Source organism: Acomys minous, assembly GCF_964271855.1.
Source record: "Acomys minous genome assembly, chromosome: 17".
Taxonomy (NCBI): Eukaryota; Metazoa; Chordata; class Mammalia; order Rodentia; family Muridae; genus Acomys; species Acomys minous.
The window spans coordinates 15,239,118-15,264,591 of record NC_140500.1 but is presented as its reverse complement, the minus strand read 5'-3'; the positions used below and the strand labels follow the sequence as shown (position 1 = coordinate 15,264,591).

At 44.2% G+C, this 25,474-nt stretch overlaps 2 protein-coding genes across 5 annotated transcripts in view; one reads left to right on the top strand and one right to left on the bottom strand.

Annotated features, from left to right (window-relative positions):
• The window catches only part of BCL2L14 (BCL2 like 14), a 46,060-nt gene extending 38,393 nt beyond the window's left edge, over positions 1 to 7,667 (top strand). For all 4 annotated transcript variants that reach the window (XM_084765029.1, XM_084765026.1, XM_084765027.1 and 1 more), the window contains 2 exons: positions 1,236 to 1,502; positions 7,282 to 7,667. In XM_084765029.1, coding sequence (XP_084621155.1) covers positions 1,236 to 1,502; positions 7,282 to 7,320 — 306 coding nt within the window. In that variant the 3' untranslated portion in view covers positions 7,321 to 7,667. The remainder of the gene's footprint in view (positions 1 to 1,235; positions 1,503 to 7,281) is intronic.
• Positions 7,668 to 15,402: 7,735 nt separating this feature from the next.
• Positions 15,403 to 25,474, bottom strand: part of LRP6 (LDL receptor related protein 6) — a 117,246-nt gene continuing 107,174 nt past the window's right edge. Inside the window, exons 20-23 of the mRNA XM_084765013.1 lie at positions 24,689 to 24,919; positions 23,418 to 23,554; positions 22,442 to 22,539; positions 15,403 to 20,088 (exon numbers count right to left, since the gene is read on the bottom strand). Coding sequence (XP_084621139.1) covers positions 19,794 to 20,088; positions 22,442 to 22,539; positions 23,418 to 23,554; positions 24,689 to 24,919 — 761 coding nt within the window. The 3' untranslated portion in view covers positions 15,403 to 19,793. The remainder of the gene's footprint in view (positions 20,089 to 22,441; positions 22,540 to 23,417; positions 23,555 to 24,688; positions 24,920 to 25,474) is intronic.

Below are 25,474 nucleotides of genomic sequence, written 5' to 3'. Positions count from 1 at the left end.
AAGGGCCTACGGAAGGTGTAGTGTGACAATTTGGGGTACTGGGCTAAAGAGAAGAAAGCAGAGTGTATAAGCTTTGGGATCACTGGCAGGGGTGGTGTGGTCCTCAGTGGAAACCAGAGGGCTATAGCATCATTGATACAGAACCCAAGCAACAGTCCACGGCCCCTTAGCATGAGGCTGAACTCTCTGGCACTTGTGGCCAACCACCAGGTCAAGGGTTACCTTGTAAAGGAATGGCCTCATCAGAATTTACCATCAAATGCCAACAACCACTGGGGGGGGGGGGATTAGTGTATGGTGGTCCTAAACATGGTAGCACATATCTATAAGCCCACACGTGGGAGTTCAAGATAATCTGAGCTGCAGAGTAAGATCCTGTCTCAAAAACAAGAGAACAGCATAGCAACCCAAAGGAGATGAACAACAGATCTGGGTTGGAGGAAGAGGCTGGAGGTGAAGTCAACTGAGTAGAATAACAGGAAAGGAAACTGGATTTCTTTTTTTTTTGGTACCTTTATTTATTTCATGTGGAGATGGAGCAAGATGTTCATACACATGTGCCATGGAACACACATGGAGATCAGAAAACCTGCAGGACTCTGTATTCTCCTTTCACTATAGATCGTGAGGGGTCAAGCTTGGGCTTGGCAGCAAGTACTCACTGACCCATCTCACCAACCTCTACCTCACACACACACACACACACACACACACACACACACACTTAGTGAACAGATCCATGTGGGGAGTCTTCCCTAGCCCCATTGTGCCCCCCGATCTCTTCCTGCATATCTAACATTGTACTACCATAATGCTAGTTTAGAGATGAAATAAGTAGATATGAAAAATGAGTAGGGTCTACAAGATTGCACCAGGAGGATAAGGCAGAGTGTATACTCTAAGGCATTTCTAAGTCTCCAACCTTGCCTCTTGAAAAGCCCACAGCACTATTGCACCATCTCCACTGGACTGTGGGCCCCATGGTTAAGAGCCTGAGTCTTAATCATCCATGACACCTGCCCATCCTTGGTGCGTGGGAAGTACCTGAGCATTGAATAAAAAAATTCAGTTTTATCCTTATTTGTACCAATGAAAGGGTAGGAACCTGGCTTCACTTGGCTCCATGGGGTGCTGTGCCATGGTTGCCACTGCAATCCAGGGTCTTTCTACGGGTGCTTTGGAGTTCAAGAGCAGCCTTTCACGTGCCTCCTGGTTGTGTCTCCTTTCATACACAGATAAAGAAAGATAAGGCTTTGATGAGCAGCTTCCAGGATGGGCTGTCCTACTCATTGTTCAAGACTATCACCGACATGTTCCTGAGGAATGTGGACACCAGAGGAGAATCGGAGGTCAAAGCTCAGGGCTTCAAGGCTGCCCTTGCAATAGACGCCATAGCCAAGCTCACAGCCATCGACAACCACCCAATGAACAGGATGCTGGGCTTTGGGACCAAGTACCTAAAAGAGTGCTTCTCCCCCTGGGTCCAGCAGAACGGTGGATGGGTAAGTGCAGCCCATTAAGAAAATGAATCCTTTCAGCTGTACTTGAGAAGCCTGACAGGAGGAGTGTGAGCCTGGGACCAGCATACACACACACACACACACACACACACACACACACACACACACACACATGCACACACCTTCTCTACTAAGGGATGAGTGATACGATGTTATAAGACAGAGGGAGCACATCTGTGAGGCAGGTCTCAAGGGGTTAGAACACTTGAGTGACAAGAGACAAATCCCATCAACTGGAACATATTTTTAGCAGTGATCTTCTTCATCCACAAATATTTACTGAGCTCCCAGAGGGTATGTCGGGGGAAGGGGACAAAGGGCCAGAGGAGGCAGGAAATAAGGAGCTGGTGAGACAACATGTTTCAATGGATGCCATTTTTTTTTCTTTTTCTTTTTTTCCCACAAATTCTGTGCAACACAGTGCTGCTGGTCAAATGGGAGCACACACTTGCCCATATTCCTTGATGCTACAGGACACAGGTTGATCTCCACACGGGGATTTGGGCTCACTGCATTCTGTCACTGCGGCTTAGACCTCAGCAGGGACATAGGATACAAGCTGAAAAGACATTTGGGCTTGCATCTATTTTTGACGAGCTGACAGCAATCACAACAGCTTCTTTTCCTCTGTGCCTCAGTCTCAGCCCTTCCTCCATCTTTGCTCTCTGTTCTCTGAGAGTGCCCCACAAACTGCCATGGTCAAGACTGACGTAAGGCCAACTAGGAAAAGATAGTCTCTCCAGAACTTTCATTCCAGACTAGCCAAGGTTAGTCTTAGGAGGAAGGGTCCTCACTCATTATCCCTGGGCTGCTCCCCACAAGGATCCTCGAGGAGCCAGCAGGATGCTTGAGTCGACCTTAGGTATAGCCAGCGTGTCTCTGGGTCTTCCTCACAGGCTGGTCTCCTGGGTCTCACAGGGAGGTGTGGCATACATTTCCCACTGAGCAGAAAAGCCTGCACTGTCCTCAATGGGATCCCACTCAGCCCAGCCCTCTACTCCTTTCTGTTTCCTGTAAAAGGAACTTGGATTCTCCTGGCTCAGTTGTTGTCTGGGAGGCTCACTACTTCCTGCCGGCCTCCACACAATCTAACCTGGGCCTGGAGTGTTTTCAGCCTTCTGAGACTTACTGCTGAATAACCTCACCCTTTCTTGTTCTTTCTGAGCTCTGGGCTGGCTGGTTCAACTCAGCTGTTCTGGCTCAAACTCCTCTCCCAGCTGACTTATTTAATTTGCCTTTTCCCTCAGCCTCAGAATTGCTCTGCTTGGCCTCAGACTAACTCAGCAATCTGCTCTAATCATTTGGCTTCTCGATTTCTGGCTTGTTCTATCTTCATCCTGGTTTTAAAAACAAACAAGCAAACAAACAATTGCTTCCTCTCTCTGTAAAACTGCCTCTTAAGTAGCTTCCCTTTCCTCTCTTCTTCTGAGAGTTGGGCGTGTCCTATTCTGTCAAATCTTCTCTGATTCATCACTCTTTCTGCCACTTAATTAGACATCACTTTCAAACATGGTGCTTCCTTCTACAGACTAACTTTACCTTCGTTTAGGATTAAAGGCATGTACCACCATGCCTGGACCTAAGCTTTTCTTTACCTGATACTTGCTCTATACCAGGCTGGCCTTGAACTCAGATCTGTTTGCCTCTGTCTCCTGGATTAAAGGTGTGTTTGTTTTCCAGTCAACTCACACAGACCTAGAAGGTCTTTGGATATGATCTCTTGCCAGCTGGATCACATAGACCTAGAAGGTCTTTGGATGTGATCTCTTGCCAGAACAGCCATGTTCTGAATTAACATTCCTCTACAGTTCCCCACTTTTACAGCAGCCATGAGCACTGTGAAGTATTCTAACCCCTCCCAAATTTCAAATTGCCTGATCAATTCTGAAAGGGGGTTAGATCCTTCAACACTATTTCAGTTCCCCTTTCTTCTTCTCAAGACCCCATCCAGTCCTTCTGCTGCCTTCCTTCCCTGAGCACCAGGAGGGGGGGCGGGGTGTGAGAAGAGGAGCGGCCAGGGATGGTACAGTGTGTGTTTGGCTTGTAGGAGGCCCTGGTATGGGGGGAGGGGGGCAGATAAGAGAGGAGGAGGAAACAAGGGAACGGAGAGGAAACTAGAGAATGGGGGAGAGGAGAAAGAAATAGGGAGGAAGGATAGAAGGAAGATATGGAGGAAGAAAAGAAACAAGGAGAGCAAATGAACGCAAACAAATGGATAAAGAACATACATTATGAAGCGAGGTAGGCACACAGGAGGGGGGAAATTTTTCCAGGTCATACATTAAAATAACAATTTACATCAAGAAGATGTAATGAACTCTTACAATCTCATGATAAGAGACGAGTACTTTAATTTTTTTTTAACGGGCAATAGATTTGTACCCTGTTTCTCTTGGGAGGCTATATAAATAGTTCAATAAGCAACAACAACAACAAAAACACTTGCACATAAATAAAAAAGCTGAAGAACTCGACCCTCTGGGATGCTTGAGGCAAGGACCATCTGTGAGGCTGTGGGAACTGGAACCCCCCTTCATTATATCATGGGTTAGACTGTGGAACCATACAGCCCCTTGGAGAACAATCTGGCAGTTCTCACAAAAGTTAGCAAAATGTTCAGTAAAGTCGCCAGGAGCTGGGTGTGTAGCCAGTGTGTAACCCAGTAGTAGAGTGCATACTTAGCAGGCAAAGCAGTAGATTTGATCCCCAGTACCACACACACACACACACACACACACACACACACACACACACACACACGAGCTACCATCTCCACTCCTCAAAAAATGAAAACATATTTTTACCCAAAACATGTACATAGATATTTATGGCAGTATTTGTTATTTGTAACAGCCATGAATGAGCCAGAAGCAACTGCAGTGTCCATCAACTAATGAGTGATGGTTAGCAAAAGGAAGCACACGCTACATGATGGAATATGATGGAACCATGAAAAATAAAATTAAATAAAACACTGACACACATGTGAACCTTAGAAAACAGTCTGTTGGCCTGGAGAGATGGCCCAGTCGTTAAGAACAGTTGCTGTGCCGGGCAGTGGTGGTGCACGCCTTTAATCCTAGCACTCAGGAGGCAGAGGTGGGCAGGTTCTCTGAGTTCCAGGCCAGCCTGGTCTACAGAATAATCAGGACAGCCGAGGCTACACAGAGAAACCCTGTCTCAAAAAACTAAAACAAAACAAAGCAAGACCATTTGCTGCCCTTTCAGAGGATCCAAGTTTAAGTCCCAGCATCCATGTCTGCCCTTAACTCCAGATCCCAGGATTCCAATGCCATTTTCTGGCCTCTGTGGACACCCACACCTAGTGTGCCCACACTCACAGACACACATGCAAGTAAATGGTTGAAAAATAAAAGTATATTTGGAAAAAATTATGCTAAGAAGTCAGACAAGAATGCCACTTGTTATATGGTTCTATTCATATAAAATGTCCAAAATAAGCAAATCTGTGGGAACAGAAAGCAGGTTAGTGAGGGCCTGGAGCTGACCATTAATAGGCACTAATAGTTTCTTTTTGGAGTGAGGAAGAGTTCTAGGATCAGAGGTGATGATGGTCATATAGCTCTGAATTCTAAAAGCCACTAAGCTATGCAGGGAGAATTTTATGGCATAATTATATTTCAGTAAATATAAAAATAAAAAGCTCTAATTCCAGTAATCAGAAAAAAAAAAAAAGAAGGAAAAAATGAATGTAAACATTTTAACTTGGCTTCTGGCTAGAGAGGGGAAAAGCAGATTCCTTCAGAGGAAGGAGATGAGTCCTTTGGGAGGAATTTGGATGGGATTTTTTTAAAGATTACAAACTGATGCAATTGGTGAAGGGCGTGTGAGTGTGTGTGTGTGTGTGTGTGTGTGTGTGTGTGTGTGTGTGTGTGTGTGTGTCTAGGGGTTGAATCTGGGGCCTCACACATGATAACACAAGCTAAGGTATAGCTTCCAGTACCTGTTTTATTTGTTTGTTTTAATCTCTTCCTTCCTTTATTATTTATATATTTTTTTCAATTTTGTTTTTTGAGACATGTAGCTCACACTGTCCTTGAATTCCTGGACTTCCTGCCTCTGCCTCCTAAGTGCTGGGATTTCCGTACTTCGTCCTTTACTTCTGCCTGCCCTGGGGGTGACACCCAGAGGCTTTGTGCACACTTGGCAAGCGGTCATCCCATGTGCTACATCTGCCGGTGCTATTCTCTGTGCTCTCAATGCAAATATCCCTGCCCAGGCTGTTACAAACCTTAATCTCAACTCTTGGCCTTAGCTGGGTTTAATCTGGAGAACGTCAATAGACGAGAGAAGAGGAAATGATGTGAGAGGACTGGCTTTGCCAAGTGCCAGAGAAGCACCAAAAACAAACAAACAAACAAACAACAAAAACCCCCTAAAAGATATTGGTAAAGCGATATTCATGAACAAACATGAATTGACCCCATGTAGGGGAGTATGAGCTGGCCATGGTAGCTTTCTGGAGGTTGAGACAGGATGACAGCTGTGAAATCCAAGCTAGCTTAGGCTACAGAGTAAGACCCTGTCTCAAAACGAAAGGAGGAAAGCAGAGAGGGAGACGGAGGAAGGAGGAGGGAAGAAAGGAGAATCAGGGTTTGGGGGGGTCGGGGGGGGGCGGCTGGGGAGGGAGAAAGCTCTGGGCTCTTGTCTCCATATTGCTGGTGTCCTGGGTTTGCAACTAAGCATCCCCACCCAACTACAGTTTGCCTGGACGATACGTATGTGGCTCCTGTCACTTCACGCACATCAAGGCTAGTGAGCCAGGATTTGTACAGTAGGGACTTGATCAGTCACAGAAGGAGAGGCCAACTCCATCTCCAAAATCCTGCTGCGTTAGTTACTTTTCTCACCTCTGAGAAGGAAGTGACTTAAAGGGCAAAGAGTTATTTTGTCTCCCAGTTTGAAGGGGAGATAGAGCCACGGAGGGGAAGGGAGCTTCATGATGGGGGTGGGAGTGTGAAGCTGAAGCATCTTGCGTGAACCGGAAGCAGAGAGCAAACCAGAAAGTGGAGCCAGGCTATAACACTTCACGGTCCACCCTCTGATCCACTTCCTCCAGCCACATTCTGCCTCTCTCTCTCTCTCTCTCTCTCTCTCTCTCTCTCTCTCTCTCTCTCTCTCTCTTTTTTTAATACTTTTATTTTATTACACATGTATAAAACAAACTACGTACAGCAGGGAGAACCATGTGACAATCATGACAATAATGAGTTCTATACACGTTACATTCATAGCGACTTGGCCATCTGCGTTCGTCTCGTTTGAAGTGTCTTTCCTGTCTTGTTGGGTCTAAATTTCCGAATTCTCCCCTCCCACATTCTGCCTCTTTAAGGTTCTGCAACCTTCCAGACCAGCGCCACCTGCTGGGGCTAAGTGTTCAATACAAGAGTCTATAGGAGAGACCCTTCCTTGCTGAGCTGTGTTCACACAGCCACCAGAAGTCCTAGCTTTCATCTCTCATAGCTCCTACAAAAGAAGTTCCCAGCCTTCATTGTCATCAACCCTTCTCTACTTAACTTTTGGGAATCCTAAAAGGGGTCTCAAAGCCTTTGCATATTTTGCAGATCAGCCTGTTAGCCCAGGATGTGCAACACAAGGCCCTAGCTCACGCAAAAGGATGCCGAGCCACCTTTCCACACCCTTCCCCACCCAAGCCTAGTCCCCCAGCCTCTGTTTCCACTTCCACAGTGAATCACACTTGGAATTCTGAGAATTTTCTTTCCCTCCCTCCCTCCCCTAGGAAAAAATACTTGGGATATCGCATGAAGAAGTAGACTGAAACAGCCAAAGACCTGCCATCTGGAATGTTCCTTGTCCAACAGTGGTCCTGTGCCCACTGCGCTCAGCATAGACTTCAGGAGAAAAATGAAAACATACGCAGCAGAATGGAGCCCAAAATTGCTAGAACCATCCTTTGACTCAGGAGGGACAGGGAGGGGCCTTGCTCTCTCCAGCACGTAGGACTCAGCAGCATGGACCTCTTCTGAGTGTATGAGGGAGCCCATAAAGAGAAGTGGTCATTTTACCTTTAAATGTTCAGACAGGAAACCATCCTGTTAGGTACATTAGAGGAAGCATTTAGCAGGTGTCTGTCCATCTTGTGGAAGTGAAACTATAAACTGTGTGTGTGCTTACTCTTTAGTCTCCAGTGCTGTTTGTTCCTCAGACTGCATTTGGGATATCTTGATAATGGCATCATCTCAAGTTTGCCTTCAGGAAGATGTCTCTATTTGTGTCACAGAGGAAACTTGAGTAAGTCTCGCTGATACATTCTCTCAAAAAACACTGTGGCAGTTTGATAAACTTCCATTTGGTAGAAAACCAACATCCCAACACCTTCTGACATCCTTGTGTGGCGTTACCCGCACTCCACCAGATCTCTGGAGCAGAGAGCAGAGTGGGGTCATGCAGGCACCACAGCATACGCACTGAGGTCAAGGGTCAACCACAGGTGTTAGTCTTCATATTCCACCTTGTTTGAAGTAGGGTCTCCTGGGCATTGCCTCTTACCCCAGGCTACATCGCTCATGGGCTTCTGACGGCTGCTGCTCCGCCCCCTGTGTTAGCACCAGAGAGTGAGGATTCCAGCTGGGCGCTGTGACAAGCAGCCTTTTAGGTGGGTGCTGTGGATTCAAACACAGGTCCTCACACTTCCGTGGCTAACACTTCACCCACAGTGCCATCTCCCCATCCTGACCTCTGGGGTTTTAGTATTTCTGGAGGTACACAATGGATGACAACTAGTAAAATAAATACATTGAAAGATTGCAGTAAAAGAGTGCCATCAAAGTGGGGTGGTGACAGTCGCCTGCAGCCCCAGCTTTCAGGAAGCCTGAGGTGGGAGGCCAACCAGACATACATAATGAGTGCAAGACTTTGTCTCGACACTCCCCTCCCAAAAGTGTTTTCTATTAAAATAAATAGTATGTTATCATAGACGGGTTTCCGTGAAGACCAAATGTGTTAACCCTCCATGAAATGCTCATAATAGTTCTTGGGACCCAATTGATAATAAGTGAATGCTATGTTTCCTACTATGATCTGCCCACAGCTCAGCTAAAAGCACCCCACTCTCTTGAAACAATTACTGGTTGCCCTTTTGCTATTAATATTATGACTGAGAAGAAGAAGAAGAAGAAGAAGGAGAAGACGGAGGAGGAGGAAGAGGAGAAAAAGAGGAAGGAAGGAAGGAAGAAGAAGAAGAAGAAGAAGAAGAAGAAGAAGAAGAAGAAGAAGAAGAAGAAGAAGAAGAAAAGAAGAAAGGAGAAGAACCAACTACTTAGGCAGACATGGTAGTACACGTCTAAGTTTCCAACACTCAGGAGAGTCTAAGCCAGGAGGATTGTAACTTCCAAGCTAATCTTTCTACATAGTAAGACCCTGTCTCAAAAAAAAAAAAAAAAGAATCTTACACATTTCTGGATCGCTGGCACCTAAAATATCAAAAGCATCACTAACTTGTGTAGCACGAGGAATACAAGGAAAGAATTCCCCCTCTGTTTTCTCTTATGGGTCTCTGCTTAAGATGGAGACACTGAAGACCTCTCCCTGCTCTGTCTTTTGTCCAGCCATTCCAAACTGTTTGCAGTTTCCCAAATGTGTCACGCATCTCTGCACCTCGGGCCCTGAACAATGTCCTGTCTGCTTGGAATGTGCTTGCCTGCCAGCCTCCTGTCCCCGGTTCTCCTAATCCAAATTTACTCCTCCATTTCCCCTCCGTGCGTCATTTACTGACTTTCTGTTGGCTGCCCTGAAGCTGTGTTTGGATGTCTTTCCTTCAGGGTGATCCAAGGCACTCCCTCTGCAGACTTCGATTGAGTGCACTGCTCCCTGTGAACTGCCACCGGCAGCCTTTCTCAGTGGCTGAGGAACTCTTTTGTATAGATATAGTTTGACTACATATCTGACACCCAGCATCTCCTTGGCACATGGTTGCAGACCGTACCCCAGCCTCTCTGCCACAGCTTGTAAATCAGGGCGGCTGAGTGTGGCCCAAAATACATGGAGTCATAACAGACTCCCCAAGTGATGCCAAAATCATGTGCAGCTTCTAGTCGGGGTTGATTCAACAGTAACCAGATCTCATCTCCTGCCTGAGTCTTCAGTTTGATTGCAGACAAAATAAATGAAATGATTTCTAAGACCTTGGGCAATAGGAACGAAGACCTGGATGCCGACAGAGGAGATGATTGCTTTAGAATGTGGTGTAGAAAGCATTCTCTGGCTGTGTACCCAAGAGAAGGGAACCACCCAGAGGTCAGCAGGCTCTCTGAGCAGGAGTCCAGGAAGGATGCTGTGGCTTCATTGTACAGGGAAGGGAGGGAGAGAATCGTATTCCAAGCTGCAGACAGTCCCCTGAGCTTTTGGATGAGGACAGATCACTCAAGGGTTCAGATCTCCCCCACCCCCCAGCCCCAGGACGGCTTTCTCCAGGGCACACAAGGCTGAGAGAAATGCCAATTTGAGCAGTAGGCGGGACACTCAGAATTTCTCCTCAGTGAAATGCTTGCTGCACAGTGGCCCATTGCCCACACAGTAGACAGATGTGGTGGCACACACCACTAATCCCAGCACAGTGCCCATTGCCCACACAATAGACAGATGTGGTGGCACACACCACTAATCCCAGCACAGTGCCCCATTGCCCACACAGTAGACAGATGTGGTGGCACACACCACTAATCCCAGCACAGTGCCCCATTGCCCACACAGTAGACAGATGTGGTGGCACACACCACTAATCCCAGCACAGTGCCCATTGCCCACACAGTAGACAGATGTGGTGGCACACACCACTAATCCCAGCACAGTGCCCATTGCCCACACAGTAGACAGATGTGGTGGCACACACCACTAATCCCAGCACAGTGCCCCATTGCCCACACAGTAGACAGATGTGGTGGCACACACCACTAATCCCAGCACAGTGCCCCATTGCCCACACAGTAGACAGATGTGGTGGCACACACCACTAATCCCAGCACAGTGCCCATTGCCCACACAGTAGACAGATGTGGTGGCACACACCACTAATCCCAGCACAGTGCCCATTGCCCACACAGTAGACAGATGTGGTGGCACACACCACTAATCCCAGCACAGTGCCCCATTGCCCACACAGTAGACAGATGTGGTGGCACACACCACTAATCCCAGCACAGTGCCCCATTGCCCACACAGTAGACAGATGTGGTGGCACACACCACTAATCCCAGCACAGTGCCCATTGCCCACACAGTAGACAGATGTGGTGGCACACACCACTAATCCCAGCACAGTGCCCATTGCCCACACAGTAGACAGATGTGGTGGCACACACCACTAATCCCAGCACAGTGCCCCATTGCCCACACAGTAGACAGATGTGGTGGCACACACCACTAATCCCAGAGCTGGAGAAGTAGAGACATGAGGGCAGGGTTTGCAGACCAGCCAGTCTAGCTGAGTCAGTAAGCTCTGAGGGCAGGAAATGACCCTGTCTTGAAAAATAAGGTGTAAAGTTACTGACTAAGGAAGACACTTCAACATCTGGCCTCCACACAAATATGTACATGCACACAAATACGCACAAAATATGCACAAAGAGGTTTCAAAGGTGAAGGAGGACATTTATTTATATGTTAGTAAAATTTGAACACTTAGGCTGGTGAGATGGCTTACTAGGTAAAAGTGCTTGGCATACAAGCATGACAACCATGGTTCGAATCCCTAGAACCTACATAAAATCCTGCCATGTAGCATGAGCATCTGTAATCCCAGCACTTCAATGGGGAGGTAGAAGACAGAGTCAAGACAATCTTCAGACTCCTGAAGGTCAGCTAGCCTAGTGTATGCAGTGGAAAAACAACAAAGAGACTATCACAAAATGAGGTAGAACATGAGGCACCCAAGGTTGTCTCTGACCACCACATGCACTCTACAGCACACAGACATCTGAATTTACACACACAAATGTATATGCAAATGCATGCACACATTGTACAGACATACAAACTTTTCTAAACACATCAAGAAAATATAAATCAAGCAAGGCATAGTGGAGAGCACCTTAAATCTCAGCACTTGGGAAGCAAATATATTTAGTGATACCCATGTGCTCATGGGTATGCAGATATCTACTGAGGCATGAGCCATCTATGGTGGCCATGACTCCAAAGTAACGCTCCCTCCCTTAGCAGCCATCAACTGTCAGCAGCTCCTCCAATCAGGATGGAGATTTGGAAACAGTAGAATAACTACTCAGGAAATTAAAAACAGAATTAATATATAACATAGCAATTATATTTATGGGTAGATTTGCACAGAATTGAAAGCAAAAGAGTTGAACAAGTAACTTTAAATTTTTATTATATTGGGTGGAGGGGGGGCACAGGTGAGTGGCACAGCATGTGTGTGGGTCGGAGGGCATCTTTCAGGAATCAAGTTTCTGCTTCTACCATGGGTTCTAGGGATCCAAGTCAGGTGGTCAGGCTTGAGCAGCAGCATTTTTACTGGCTGAACCATCTTGCTAGCCTCTAAACAGAGACTCTTAACTTTAATTTTATTTTTGCAAGTATATGCGTGTTGTATATACTTGGGAGGGGGAACACACACAAATGCAAGCGTGTGTGTAGAGGCCTGAGGTTGACATGTCTTCCGTCTTATTTACTGAGACAGGGTCTCACAGTTAAATCCATAACCCACCAGTACAGTTAGTGTGGCTAGCAACCCTGATGTGAGAATTCCCTCATCTGCCTTCTGAGCACGGGAATGACAGGGGAGTCACCAAGCACATTCAATGCTTATGTGGGTTCTGAGGGTCCAAACTCTGGTCCTCAAGCTCGTGTGGTGTTCAACTCTGCAAGGCTTCAGGGATTGACTTAACCAGGGCGGCGAGGGAAGGAAGAAAGGACAGACACACGTACAGAAAAGCTGGGATTGGGTGCCCTAGGTCACTGTGATTGAGGCCACCACCACGTGCAGCCCAGAATTCAGCATGTTTGTTTTATTCATGGAAATCAAGGAAGTGGGTTTGTGGCACACAGCTGAACAAGGAGGCAGGGTTAGTTAATTAATGGTGGTAGTTCTTTATAGGCAAGCAGTCCCAGGCTGCAGTCACCCTGGAGGAGGAAGCTGTGAGTGACAGTTTCTACAAACACTGTCAACATTCACAATGCGACCAGAGGAAAGCTTTGCCATCCCCTTGAGCCTCACCAGGAAGGTTTTGGCAGTCATAGGGGGCCTGGGGCATTGGGTCCTTGACATGGCTGTGCTCATGTCAACAACACATTCACTTACGACTTCCACTCTCAATGGTATGATCAAGTGCTTCCCCCAATATCAAGTCATCTCTCAGGTCTTGAACAGGTATTTTTTTAACTGATGTTTGTAGCACTATTACTCCACAACATCTAAAAAAAAGCCAAAAACACCCCGATGGCCCTTCAAGAAATGGCCTCATGTGTGCTCTGGGAGAGACATGATGTTTGCCAGCTGCAGATAGTTTAATTCTGGGGACTCTTGAGAGGGTATAAATGCCAGAGCCCAGAGAGGGACAGGGGTGCTCCGAAGGAGTTGTGGCTGTTCCTCCTGCTGGCCAATAGAAAAGATACAACAAGTTGGAGATAGCCTTACAACGAAGATTGGACTTGCCCCCAAGGAACTCAATGCCCCTAATTAGCAGGAAACACTAAAACACATCTCAATGCTCCCACTTCTCACTACCCTTCTGTCTCTCTTACCTGTTGTTGGAGTGTTGGGAGGGATCAGGGTGGAAATGGGTGGTAGATGTAAGAAGAACCCAAATAAGCTGGGCGCAGCGGCACACGCCTGTAATCCCAACACTGCTGAAGGCAGAGGCAGGAGGACCTCTGTGAGTTCGATGCCAGCCTGTGAATCTAGGACAGCCAAGGCTACTTGGAAAAAACAAACAACAGCAAAACCAAAAAATCAAAAATGAAAATAAAATAGCTAAAAAAAAAAAAAAAAAAAAAAAAAAGCCAACACACAAGGATATTGGAGGTTTCAGTTTTTGTCTTGTTTTGCTATTTGTAATAGTAAATAGAATATCCATCATGATACTGAAAAGACATAAGCAACCCCACTGGCTTTTAGAGTGCCAGGCTCACCAACAGCGAAGTACACATTCTCAAGAGCTCCAGAACCTCCACTGCTGCTATCACAGTCTGGTCCATAAAAGAAGCCTCTAAAAACTTAAGTTAAATCTGACCTTTGTAGAACTGGATTTTTAAATAACAAAATATTGGAAAATACTACAAAATACTTAGAAATTAAGCATGATTTTATGTGATTTGTTATTCAAAGGATTAAAGAAACTCAGTTATAAACTGGACAATAATGAAAACAGAACCAGGCATGCCAACACGGGCTTGATGACACACACTTTTAACCAGTACTCAGTAGGCAGACGTAGGTGGATCTCTGAGTTCAAGGTCAGCCTGGTCTATAAGCTCAGGTTTCAAAACAAACAAAGAACAAGCCTCCTCCCTCCCTCTCAAAAAAAAAAAAAAAATCAAAGTGAAGAAAATCCTAAAAAGTGTGTCAGACATGGCTTAACAACTGTGGTGGTTTTAATGAGAAGGGCTGCCATAGGCTCAGTTGAATACTTGGTCCCCAGTTGGTGGAACTTTTTGGGAAGGATTAAGTGTGACCTTGTTGGAGGCGGTGCGTCACTGGGAACAGGCTGTAAGATTTCAAAAGACCAAGCCATCCCCAGCATGTTCTGTCTTGTGCATGTGGATCAAGATGTTAAGTGCTCAGCCCCTGCTCAAGCACCAAACCTAGCTACCTGATGCCATGTGCCCCATGACGACCATGGACTCACCCTCTCGAACTGTCAGCCTCTAATAAACTCCACAGCAATTGAAAAGTCAGTACAATAACCCATCCCAATACAACAGAGCAGAACCTAGGACCCCATCTTTCTCTGCATTGGCAAGCTGTTTTTGATGGAAATTTTGCACTGTAGTTTTGAATGTGGTAAAGAGAGAACTCATTATAATACCTGGTGCACAGTAAATGCTGGCCAGATTTTATTAACCTTTTTTATGAAGAAAGATGGACTTCCTACTTTGACTAAACGTGAATTTGCAGAAGCAAGTCTCTAGTAGAAGAAAATTCCAGGATGATGGCAATGTGCAGATTGCATGTTGGTTTAAATAACAGTGTTTTGGCCACAATAATTCATCATGGGTTAAATTTATAGGAACAAAAAACAAGCTGCACATCCACGGCAATGCACTCAAAGGAAAAGTACCGTATAAATGTTACCAAAAGCCTGTTGGGCAAAAGGAGGCGCCAGATTCACATGGCTTTTCACCATTCTTGAGACCATGCAGAGTTCAAGTAAAGCTGTGGGTCTTCCCTCCCTGTAACTGCAAATGGCATGACCGTTAGGGTTGTCTCTCCTCCTTAGAAGGGAAACCTGGAAACGAGAAGATTCTCTCAAGATGTACTCAAGAGCACCTGGTAAGAACGTACATTTGACTTTGGCATCTACTTCAACTGCTGTTTCCCACCTAACAGCAAAGTGAGGCTCAGTGGGACCTGTATTGAAGCGCTCATTGGTTCAGCTCCAGGTCTCCCACGGCAGCATCACATGGGGCTCCACACCAGGAAAACCGAGAGAAAGAGCATGGAACACAGCCATCAACAAGAACATGGCAGCACTGAGGAAGCCTGTGGTTTTCCCTCTTTCTAGGCTCAGGTATTTCACCCTACACCAGCCAACTGCCTTTCTCAGTTCTTCATGCAAACCTCAAAGCTGCATTTGCTATGTTTGAAATACAGCGATGTTAATCACATGAAATGCAGTCATTTTCATTATTTCTTGTTGTTAAAAAAAAAAATGACACTTTCCAAATTTCCACTGATTTTTCCATTGTTTTATTATAAAAATCAACATTTCATTTGTTACAATTCAGCTTATTGTAATAATCAAAGGGGGGTTTATACAAGGTATCTTTATACAGTTTATAATTAAAGCACTTATTTTACAAAAAGGGACAAGTGAATTAAGTGGACAAGGGCTGACCAAATGTTGGCCATTATAATATAAATACATCCTTGCAAAGCACCATCGTACCAAAGTCGATGTACAAAAAACACCAGCTGACTTTAAGACAATGACAAAGATTAAAGCTTAAGAAAAAAGTTTAGACTCATAAAGACAAACATCCGAAAGCAGCAGCAGATCCTTCACTTGGAACAAGGCCAGTCCGGTTCAGCCTCCTGTATCCTCTTTCTCTAGTTACCCCATCACCAGACACAGTTTCTCTTAATACTCATACTCAGGCATCGATGTAGACACGCATCCACATGGGTGTGTAGCTATACCACCCCCTCAATCCCCTCAACTTTCCTATATATGATGGAAAAAACAAAGCCCAAAATGGACAGTTAAACAAAAGCACATTGTCTATAACTCTTTGGTATTGACTTTGGGAAAACTCTAAGTAATGATGGAAAATGAAATGATTAGTTTGTGTTGGGCCCACACTGCTTCTGAGTATAATAAATCAGTCTGTAATTGCAAAATTTCACTAGGAATAAAATTAAGAATGGTTTATAAATGCCCTGTAAAAATGATAAAAACAAAAATGACATTTTCCTTCTGCTGAAGGAGCCTGAGGGCGGAGTTGGGAACTTGATTCTAAGTTGCAAGGATCCGCCCATGCACCTGCCTCCCCTCTACTCAGGTGTAAGCTGAGCTCAGTGAGTGGTGGGTGCAGTCAGAGACCATGGACCCGCAATGCATAGCACTTAAGTCACAAATGTATACTTCTGTATTTGAGGCCCAAAGTCCTTGACTTAAAAGCCTGAGGGTTTCAAAAGCCAAATCTTGCCACTATTACAAAGCAATGACATGCAAGTCCCAAAATCACACCACCTGACATGGCCTGCTTTAGCCTCAGCTAAGGAAACCCCAGGAAATTAAAAGAGATCTGACATTTTAGCTAATGCTTGATGGTAAACTTGTTTAGGACTCAGTCCATACGCACACTTGTGCATGGCCCTGCTAAATATTGCCAACCAACCGATACCCACACTCCTACCTGTAGTCTAATTCTGAGTAAGAAATCAGTTTGTAATTCATTCTATAAAGTCATGAGGGCTACAGCAAGCACTGCACGTTCACTAAAAGTAGGACATATTGGGGCTGAACAAGACAAGACTTCTGTTTCTGAACTTTGCAGGGAAGTAGGCTTTTCTTGCAGAAATTCCTAGTCAGGAAACACATTTCAGTTAACTGTGAGGTAGCACAGCTATGAACGTGAAACAGTGTTCAGCTGGTGGGCCTTTACAGTAAGACAAAAAGACGCTTCTCCCCGAAACTAACTGCTACCTAAAATAGACGGCTATTTTTGTAACAGCATTCACTACCAAAAGGATTGCAAAATGTAAAAACAAGTTAAAATATTAATAATGTTCTACCCACCAACTCTAGTTTAAGCCTGTGCTGTGACTGTCATTTACATGACCTAAGCAAGAACTCTTAGACCCTGGTTAGAATCTCCAGCTCCACAGGAGCTGAGCCGGTGTCTCAGTTCTAATTAGGAAAGCAAGCTAGCCCAAAGCTCCCCTCGTACGCTCTGTCAGTAATAATCAATACCCGTGTAACTATGGAATCTAATCAAATTTTATTCACTTCTTAAATAATGACTCCAGACACAACCCAATTTAAAACTAACACCTTTTCCCCCAATTTGTGTTCTCAAAAATGTATTTTTTTCTCTTTTCTATGTTCAATAATTACAACACAATTTACTTCAACTTAACTGTCCATGTGACTTTAAGTATCTTTATCTCCTAAATCTTCTCTACCACCCGGCTGCCCCAGAAAGAGGATACTGAGGCTAATCTGAACTGCCTTCCAATCATTTCAACAAATTGGCACACAAATTAGCATTTTGCAAGAAGAGGCCATTGCCACCGCAGCGCAAGCACTTGACAAAGCTGAAACAAGGCGGCACCTTCCTAGCTCACTGGAGTGCAAGTCTCTACATGGGAAGCCGCCCGATAAGATGCACGCTAAACATGTAAACATATAGAACTCCCCAATTCTAACCGATACCCAGATATTGCTAACCTTTCCATCTTCACTCAAGCATCAAAGTGTCCCTGTATGTCACCGAAGGCAAGTTCAGTGTCCCTTCTGTCTTAGACTCGGAGCACTTTGTTTCACTAACAGGAAGAGCTAACACTTGTCTGACTGAAATGCATGGCACTGTCCGATTGCCATTTACCTATACGCAAGGTAAGTGCCCCGACTCTGACTAAGCTGTCCCCAACAACCCAAGCATTATTCTGAAAGGATGATTTTTCTCTTTAAAAATGTATTTATGTGTTTTTATAAGTCAAACTCTGCCAAAATTCTGGAATCGTTTCTTTCATTGTTTCCCCTCAGGCTCTAGAATCCAGTGAAGTAAAGACCTCACTTCAAAACACAATTTAAAAAGTACATCCAATAAGTAATCAACAATTGCTAAGGTAAAAGTACACTAGCTTAAAAAGAGTTCAACTTCAGCCGGGAGTGGTGGTGCACACCTGTAATCCCAGCACTCAGGGAGGCAGAGGCAGGCGGATCTCTGTGAGTTCCAGGCCAGCCTGGTCTACAAAGGGAGTCCAGGCTAGCCAAGGCCACACAGAGAAAACAAAAACAAAACAAAAACACACACAAAAAAACAGTTGAACTTTAGCAGAGGAGCTAGACACGTGTAAAAAGCACAGCGGCAGCAGAGCAGTGTTAGGGTCATGCCATAGGCCAGCCCTGAGAGTGACAGATGTAGCAGCCTGGTACATGAGAGCAGGTCAGGCATGTGACAGAAGAGCTGTTCATTAGTCTCCACTGCTCACGGTCCTGCAGCTGAGAAGTGCACAGTGAGTCTTCTCATTTAATCCCCACTGTCAAATGTGTGCAGTTATCTAAGTCCATAGTAAGCTAATACAGAATACATACATAAACACAGGAGGTACTCTAAGGACCGACTGCGGATCTTGTGAAAACAAACACATTCACAGTGCAAAACAAGAAGAAATCTCACACCACACTTGGAGGCATGCCTGCGGACGGCACTCTGAAAAAGCTGGTCCACACAAAGCAAAAATGTCACAACACTTAATACAGAGGAACCCTACTAACAACAACAACAACAACAACAACAACAAAAACAACCTTCTTTTTAAATAGACTGTTTCTAACCAGAGCACATTTAAATGTTTTACTCGAAAAATATACATAAAATGATTTCACACTGTGATATTGTACGCTGCAAGGATAAAACTAATTTACAAGAATATAACAGTTAATTTGTGATTTTTAAGCATTGTTTATATGTGTTGTAAAAAGACACTTTAATGAGCATTAAAACAATCATGGAAGACCAATAATATGGCTAACTTTTGATTATGCAAAAACAACCAACAACTTAAAAGCTCAGCCAAATGGAGAACAAACACAGTAGGTACATTGAAACCAATCCCTTGTTTAGTAAATTCCATTTAATCAATTTCTCAGATTAAGAAGCTTAAATAAATCATGGCTCTTGGCAAAACGGCCTACAAGTTGCTGGGGAGGCAATAGAGTAAAAGCAGCTAGTGTTGACATGAACTGAGACAGGCACGGGCTCTCCGCAGCTCCACAGCGCCCTGAAATAGACACTCCATCTCCTACAACAACACTCAAAAATGGATTTTACAAGTATCTATTTTCCTCTTGAAGATTGTTGGATTCCTAGAGAAAGCAAAGCCCTTTGTCCAAAGTTAGTATTGTGATTTTTCCTTTCACGGTTTCTTAACTTGTTGGCCCTCAAATGTTAGTTAACCTGAAGGCGATTTGGCTACTTCCAAGTTTGCCACTCTAAGATGAGATTACTTTCTTCTTTTTATTTTTTGGTATCATTAAAACCCAGACATTCCTGGTCAGTGATGCCTTTATTTTCCTGTTTCCTTTGTACTCAGTCACTTCACTGGGCTTAAGGCATGCTTTGTGTATTTAGTTTGCAAAAATAAAACTTTTAGTACAAATTTATTTTTATACAAACTTTTATGGCACAAGCAGCAAATCTGCTGTTTTAAGAAAATATATAAATATCCTTTTCTTCTGTACAAATATCTCCAGTACCCACCATTTATAATGTTAACTGTACAGGGTCTGCCGCGCGCTTCTCTAGAGCTCCCTCCCCCCCTCCAGATCTCAACCAGATGTGTATTTACATTTCCCGGTGGAGGCAGTCAGAGGAGGAGGGCCCCTCCTCAGGAGGAGTCTGTGCAGGGGGAGGGCGGCGGTGGGTAGAGGTGGTGGGAGTAACTTCTCTCAGTGTACGGAGAAGGGGGGCAGCTCTCGTAGTTCTCCTCTGCTGACAAGTACTGGCTTCGGGGCGTGGGCGGTGGGGGCACAGGTTCTGAGTCATAGTTCAAGTCACTGGTGTAGCCCTTGGCTGTTGCCACTGAGGTCATTCTCCGGCTAGGAGCATAGTCACTGTCACAGACATCAGTGCTGCAGGGTGTAGTAGGCGGTGCAAAGTGCCGGTAGCTATACGGCCTGTAGCTAGTAGAGGAAAACAATAAAGGAAGTGTAGTTAATTTTACTGAAGAATATTCTGTATCAGAAATCAGAGAAACAGATGTAAATTCAGTCTGAAAGCTATGAGCTGTTGCAGTTCAAATCTGTATGGACGGGCAGTCGTTGTCAGACAGGTGCAAGGAGGCTGTGGGCTCACTACCCAGCACTCTACAACGAAAAAGCCACTGCTTTTAATTGGCACAGATGAAGAGGCAATGGCACACTAGAAGACCTATGCAGTTTCTAGAGGCAAGTAAGAAGAGATGGAGTTGGAGAAAAGAGGAACTCACCTGAGCCCCAACTATGCTCTGTTATCTTGAGGTAAATTTAAATGTGTGTGCTCTACATGGCCCTGGGTTTGACCCCCATATCATATTAAAAAAGAAAAGGAAAGAACAAAAACCAAACCAACTCAAAAGCTGTACTTATCGATGCACTTTAGAAAACTGCCTATTTTTCTCTCTGTACTGGGGACTGAACCCAGGGCCTTGCCCACCTCTGCTACACACCGCACAGTCAGATCTCAGCAGCTCTTGCTGGTCAGTGTGTGCAAATGGGCCTTCATAGCCTACTCTCTCAACATTCCTTAGTCATTTCATAACTTGCCTGGTAGTAGGTTAATGATGTCTGAAGACTTCATTTCGTCTCAAAATAAAATATTACACAATCCAGGCTAAACTTCCCGTCAGGGCAGATCTATCCTGTTACTGGTATGTGCAAAGGGAAACCACTCTGACTTGGAAGTAGCAGCTTTGATTTCTGTGCTCAATCAGGTATGCTGTCCTAAATACGGTTTCAACTGAGTATCAAAATGGTCAATTTTAAATACCCAGAGGATCAGTGAACTTTCTAAAGGGAGTAGGAGTCCAATACATGGTTACACTTGTTGATGGTAAATGTGTAACCGTTACCTAAGGACAGTTATCTGAGGAGGCACACACTCATGATGGTAGGAGCTGAGGAAGACACTGGGTGCCCATGTGCGCCTTCTTAGGACTTTCATTCTAAGGATGGCCAAGCTTTTCTTATCCCATATTTATCCTAAAGATTCACGCATGAACTGTCTCTAAAATACAGTGACTGTAAGATAAGGGACAAGAGTAAGAGCAGCTGATGCAGGACTCATAACCCTCCGGTGACACTGTGCCCACACTTTCTGCTGTCACACAGCCTTGCCCCACAGCCCCACTGAGCAAGTTCTGGGGCCTCTACCACCCGTACCGACAGGATATTATCAGAGCATTTTTGCTTTTTTGTTTCATCTTTCTGTCCAAGCAAGTGTCAAACTAGGGGAGATTTCCTAGATTAAAATTTGAAAGGCTAAAGACTTCCAGTCTCATAAAAGAAAAAGAGAAAAGAAAAGAAAGAGAAGAGAAGAAAAGAGAAAAGAAAAGAAAAAAGAAAAGTTGTTTACCAAAATTCTGTAAATCTCAGCTTGAGCAAAATCATGGCAAATGATGGAAAGTTTGACACAGATTATAGGCCTAATTTAGACATGGGGAATTATTTAAAAACTGATTCAATGCAGTTATACACTTTGCTCAACTTTTTATTTAACTTGAATTAAATACTTTTTTAAATGAAATTTTAGATTCTGGTTCAAATTTCAGGCCTCTGCTTTTGTTTTGGCATTTTAGAACAAAACTCTGGCATGCAAAGAAATCTTACAATAATCCATGCAAACCATCACATTGGAGCCAACCCTGTCCCCCTCTTAAGTGATTTTTGGTAGTCGCTTCCTTTTTATTTCCATCTCTGCAAAGTCATACCAGGTCAGAGTGACTGAAAGGAAACACCATCCGAACAGTAACAGACACAGTGCGCAGGTTTCAGCCATAGAATACAGACTTCCTGCTGGCATGTGAACAGGATGGAGAATGAAGAACACATGACACTAATAGACCTGCTCAACACAGTCATGATTAACACAGGGCATCACCTCCTGTTGTGACTTACAAATACGCTCCATTCATTTTAGTGAAATCTGCTTATTCCATGCAGCTAACTATATGAAACACTGTTCATTCCAAGTCACAATGACATGTGAAAATGTGGGTCAACAGTCTTCTGATTTCTTTCAATGTGTGATGCAGGGTTCTACTGTCTATGAGTTCTCACAACTCTCCGATCTGTCTTACCCAGTTCTGAGATGCATTACTCTAAAAGGCAGCTTGTGTAACTCTCCTGTAAAATACAAAATGCCCTGAAAAAGAAAGATCTGTGGGTGGGCAATGTCAAGTCTTGCCAAGAATCCTATTCTTCCCTTGGTAATTATGCTCTATTCATTTGAGGCTTAGTATGTTCACAAATGGAATATGGAAAAAGTGTGTCTTCTTACCTGTAGGACCTATGTGTAGAAGGACTGTTAGAAGAATAACCAAATTCCATGGTATAATGAGACCGCTCTGTGGCAGGTGATGGTGGTGGGTTCAAAATCTAAAAGGAAAACAATTAAAATAGTAAATTAAGAATAATTTCCCATAGATATAGACTTAGAACACCTTTATCTTTTATCTCCATCTTTGTGTCTATTCCTTTCCATCACAGTATTAGCATATTTTTCTCTCCAAAACAACTACCTAAACAGAACTTCAAAACTGGCTCCCCGTCCCTAGGCCACATTTCTTCATCCTGAACCAAATGTTGAGGGAAAAAACATGTCACCTACACCACTGGTTTGACACAGATAGTTTCTAATTTTTTAAATACAACTTTTTTATTAATTTAAGAGGAGCTCCAAGTGCGCTTCTTCTTAATTTTACTTTATACATGCAGGTACAAGAGTACATGTGCACGCATGCATCGACAGGCTAGAGGACAACCCTGTCATCCTCAGGAAGACTATCTACCTCCTTGAAGACGGGCTCTCTCATTAGCCTCTCACTATCTAGTCTAGACTGGCTGGCCAGTGAACTCCAGGTTCCTGTTCCTCCCTCTGCAGTCCTGGGACCATGATGCAGGCCCAGCTTTTAACCTGGCACTGGGGATGGAACTCAGGTCCTCTTGCCTGTGAGAGAAGCATTTCATGGACTAAACTATCTCCCCAGCCACATGCTTCTTTTCTTCTAAGTCTGTTTGGTGCTGTAGTAGTTTAACTTTTACCTGAATTGTGAAATTATTATCTAATGTTTCAACTATGTTTATTACTCCACGGTAAACTTAAAAGATTTGCAAGAATAGAACAGTGGTGATAAATTCTCCATTGAATCCTGTGTACTTAAGGCCTACATTAAAAACTACTTTTACATTACCATCCCTGAGTACCCACATCAAAGTGGGTGCTCCATGTTTAACAGTGAAAGAAGGCTGCTTACTGCAGGGAAGTAAGTGCCTTTGGTGCTTGAAGAGCTGCTTGATGATGCTCCCGTGACATGGGCTCGGTCATAGGGGGGTCCACTGCTTCCCCCCATGATACTGAGCGAACTGATCATTGATTTGCCTCGAGACATTCCTGAAGGAGAGAAAAATGAAAGATGAGTATCATCTATAAAAATACATGAAATAACGAGTCAACATTGAAGTTACAAACAAACTGACTAAAGCCACTTGTGCCCTCTTCTCCTAAGCTGTAGAGAGGACGGAACAAGGAAACAAAATGTTGAAACGAATGGATTCAGTGAGAACTATCCTCAAGTAAGGCCAAGCAGCTGCCACCTGATCCTGTCACGGAAACAGCCTTTCAAAGTTGGAAGTTTTTGTGGAAGACGTAAGGAAAGGACTGTGGTGATGAAGACTGTAAACCAGCGTAGATTAAACCAACCCGTGAGTGCCAAAGAAAGCAAAGCCTCTTTATGAGACAGATAACACAGAGAAGGTACTTCTCTTCCTACAGGATTCAAAACTACTAATGCTCAAGAAAAATTCTATTTGTTTCACGTAGGTTCCCATTTCTACTTACTGGAAATAGGTATGGCAACAAGGAAGCATCATTCATCAGCTTAAATATTAGGACTTTTTTTTGAGAGTCATAACCATAGTAGAGTCCTATTTTCAGAGATCTCTGGCTAGGCATCTCCTCCATAGTCATTAAAAGGCAAGACACCTTTCACTAAAGGCACCACAAATTACCAGAGAAAGCTTTACTGCCCAAGAGTATATGATCTCCCCAAGGGTGGAATGCTGGCATTTGGTGACTTTGCACCATTGTCCCTGTTGCGTCAGAAGAAGACAAAGGGCAATGTGTTCCCTACGTGTCAACCAGCTACTTCCAAATCCTTGTTTGTGGAAAGCAAGCTGATCTGTCTTCCTTTATTCCTGGATTCCACAGCCTCAGGGTCCCACAATGGTAGAATTAAAAGTGTGGGTGTTCCCCAAAGCACTGGCTGGCATGCTTTCAGTAGTAACCCCACAATATAGTCAAGAGGCCTGAAGCTGGCAGATAAATTCAGAACTAAGTCTTTCTGTATAGAGAGATGGTGTAAAAGTGTAAGGGGGAGGGGGAGGGAAAGCCCTCATGAGTTCTTATACCTAAGGTAATCAAGTTTGTAATCCTAGGTATATCCTTTTTCCATAATGAAAATTCAGTAATTTTCTTAGTACTTAAGACTAGACAAGAACAGATTCTAAAAAACCAGTCTTCATTCACCTGGAAGAGAACCCGACAGGGAGCTTGGGTGAGGAACATAACCGAGGGGCACAGACGCTGGGCCGTGAACCACATAGTCATTAGTCATGGTCTCCCCATCTCCCTTCATACGAGGACACAGCATCCTCTGGCAGATAAAGTAAATGGTTCCAGACACAAAAATGGTGATAATTACTCCAATAACTGAACCAACTGTGTTGGTGGCCTGTGGTGCTGGTTCCTCAGTTGGATCTAAAACAGAGAATATTGTGGTTATCTAATGGAAAAACATCTGCATATTCAAAATAGCAATAAAAGAATGCAAAAATAAAAATGTTGATAAACTATACATATAGTTTATATATAAATACATATACATATATATCATAAAAACATGAATTAAATGGCATCATTAATTTAAATAAACGTAAAGAAGCTGCTATTAAGTGAAGATAAGACAGTGGACCAGGAAGTGTCACTGCAAACTTTTAGTCAAAAGGGACAGACCTAGAGATGTCACCAAATGCTTTTAGTGGAATGGTGAAGAGCCAAAAACAGGCTGGAACTAGAGTTTAGATTTGAATAGTACTACTTAGGTTTAGTGAAGGAAATCTGTACTGTCCTCAGGCCCTGGCTGCCTGAGAGCAAGAATACACACAGGTCTTTAATTACTAGAGGACTCACAAAGGAAGACCAGAGCACTGCAGGATGGTCCTGCCTGGGACACCCGCCTTCCTGGATCTCTGGCTACTTGAGTCTTTAAGAAGCAGAAGGCATGAGTGGGAAGAACAAGAACAAGGGGGTTAT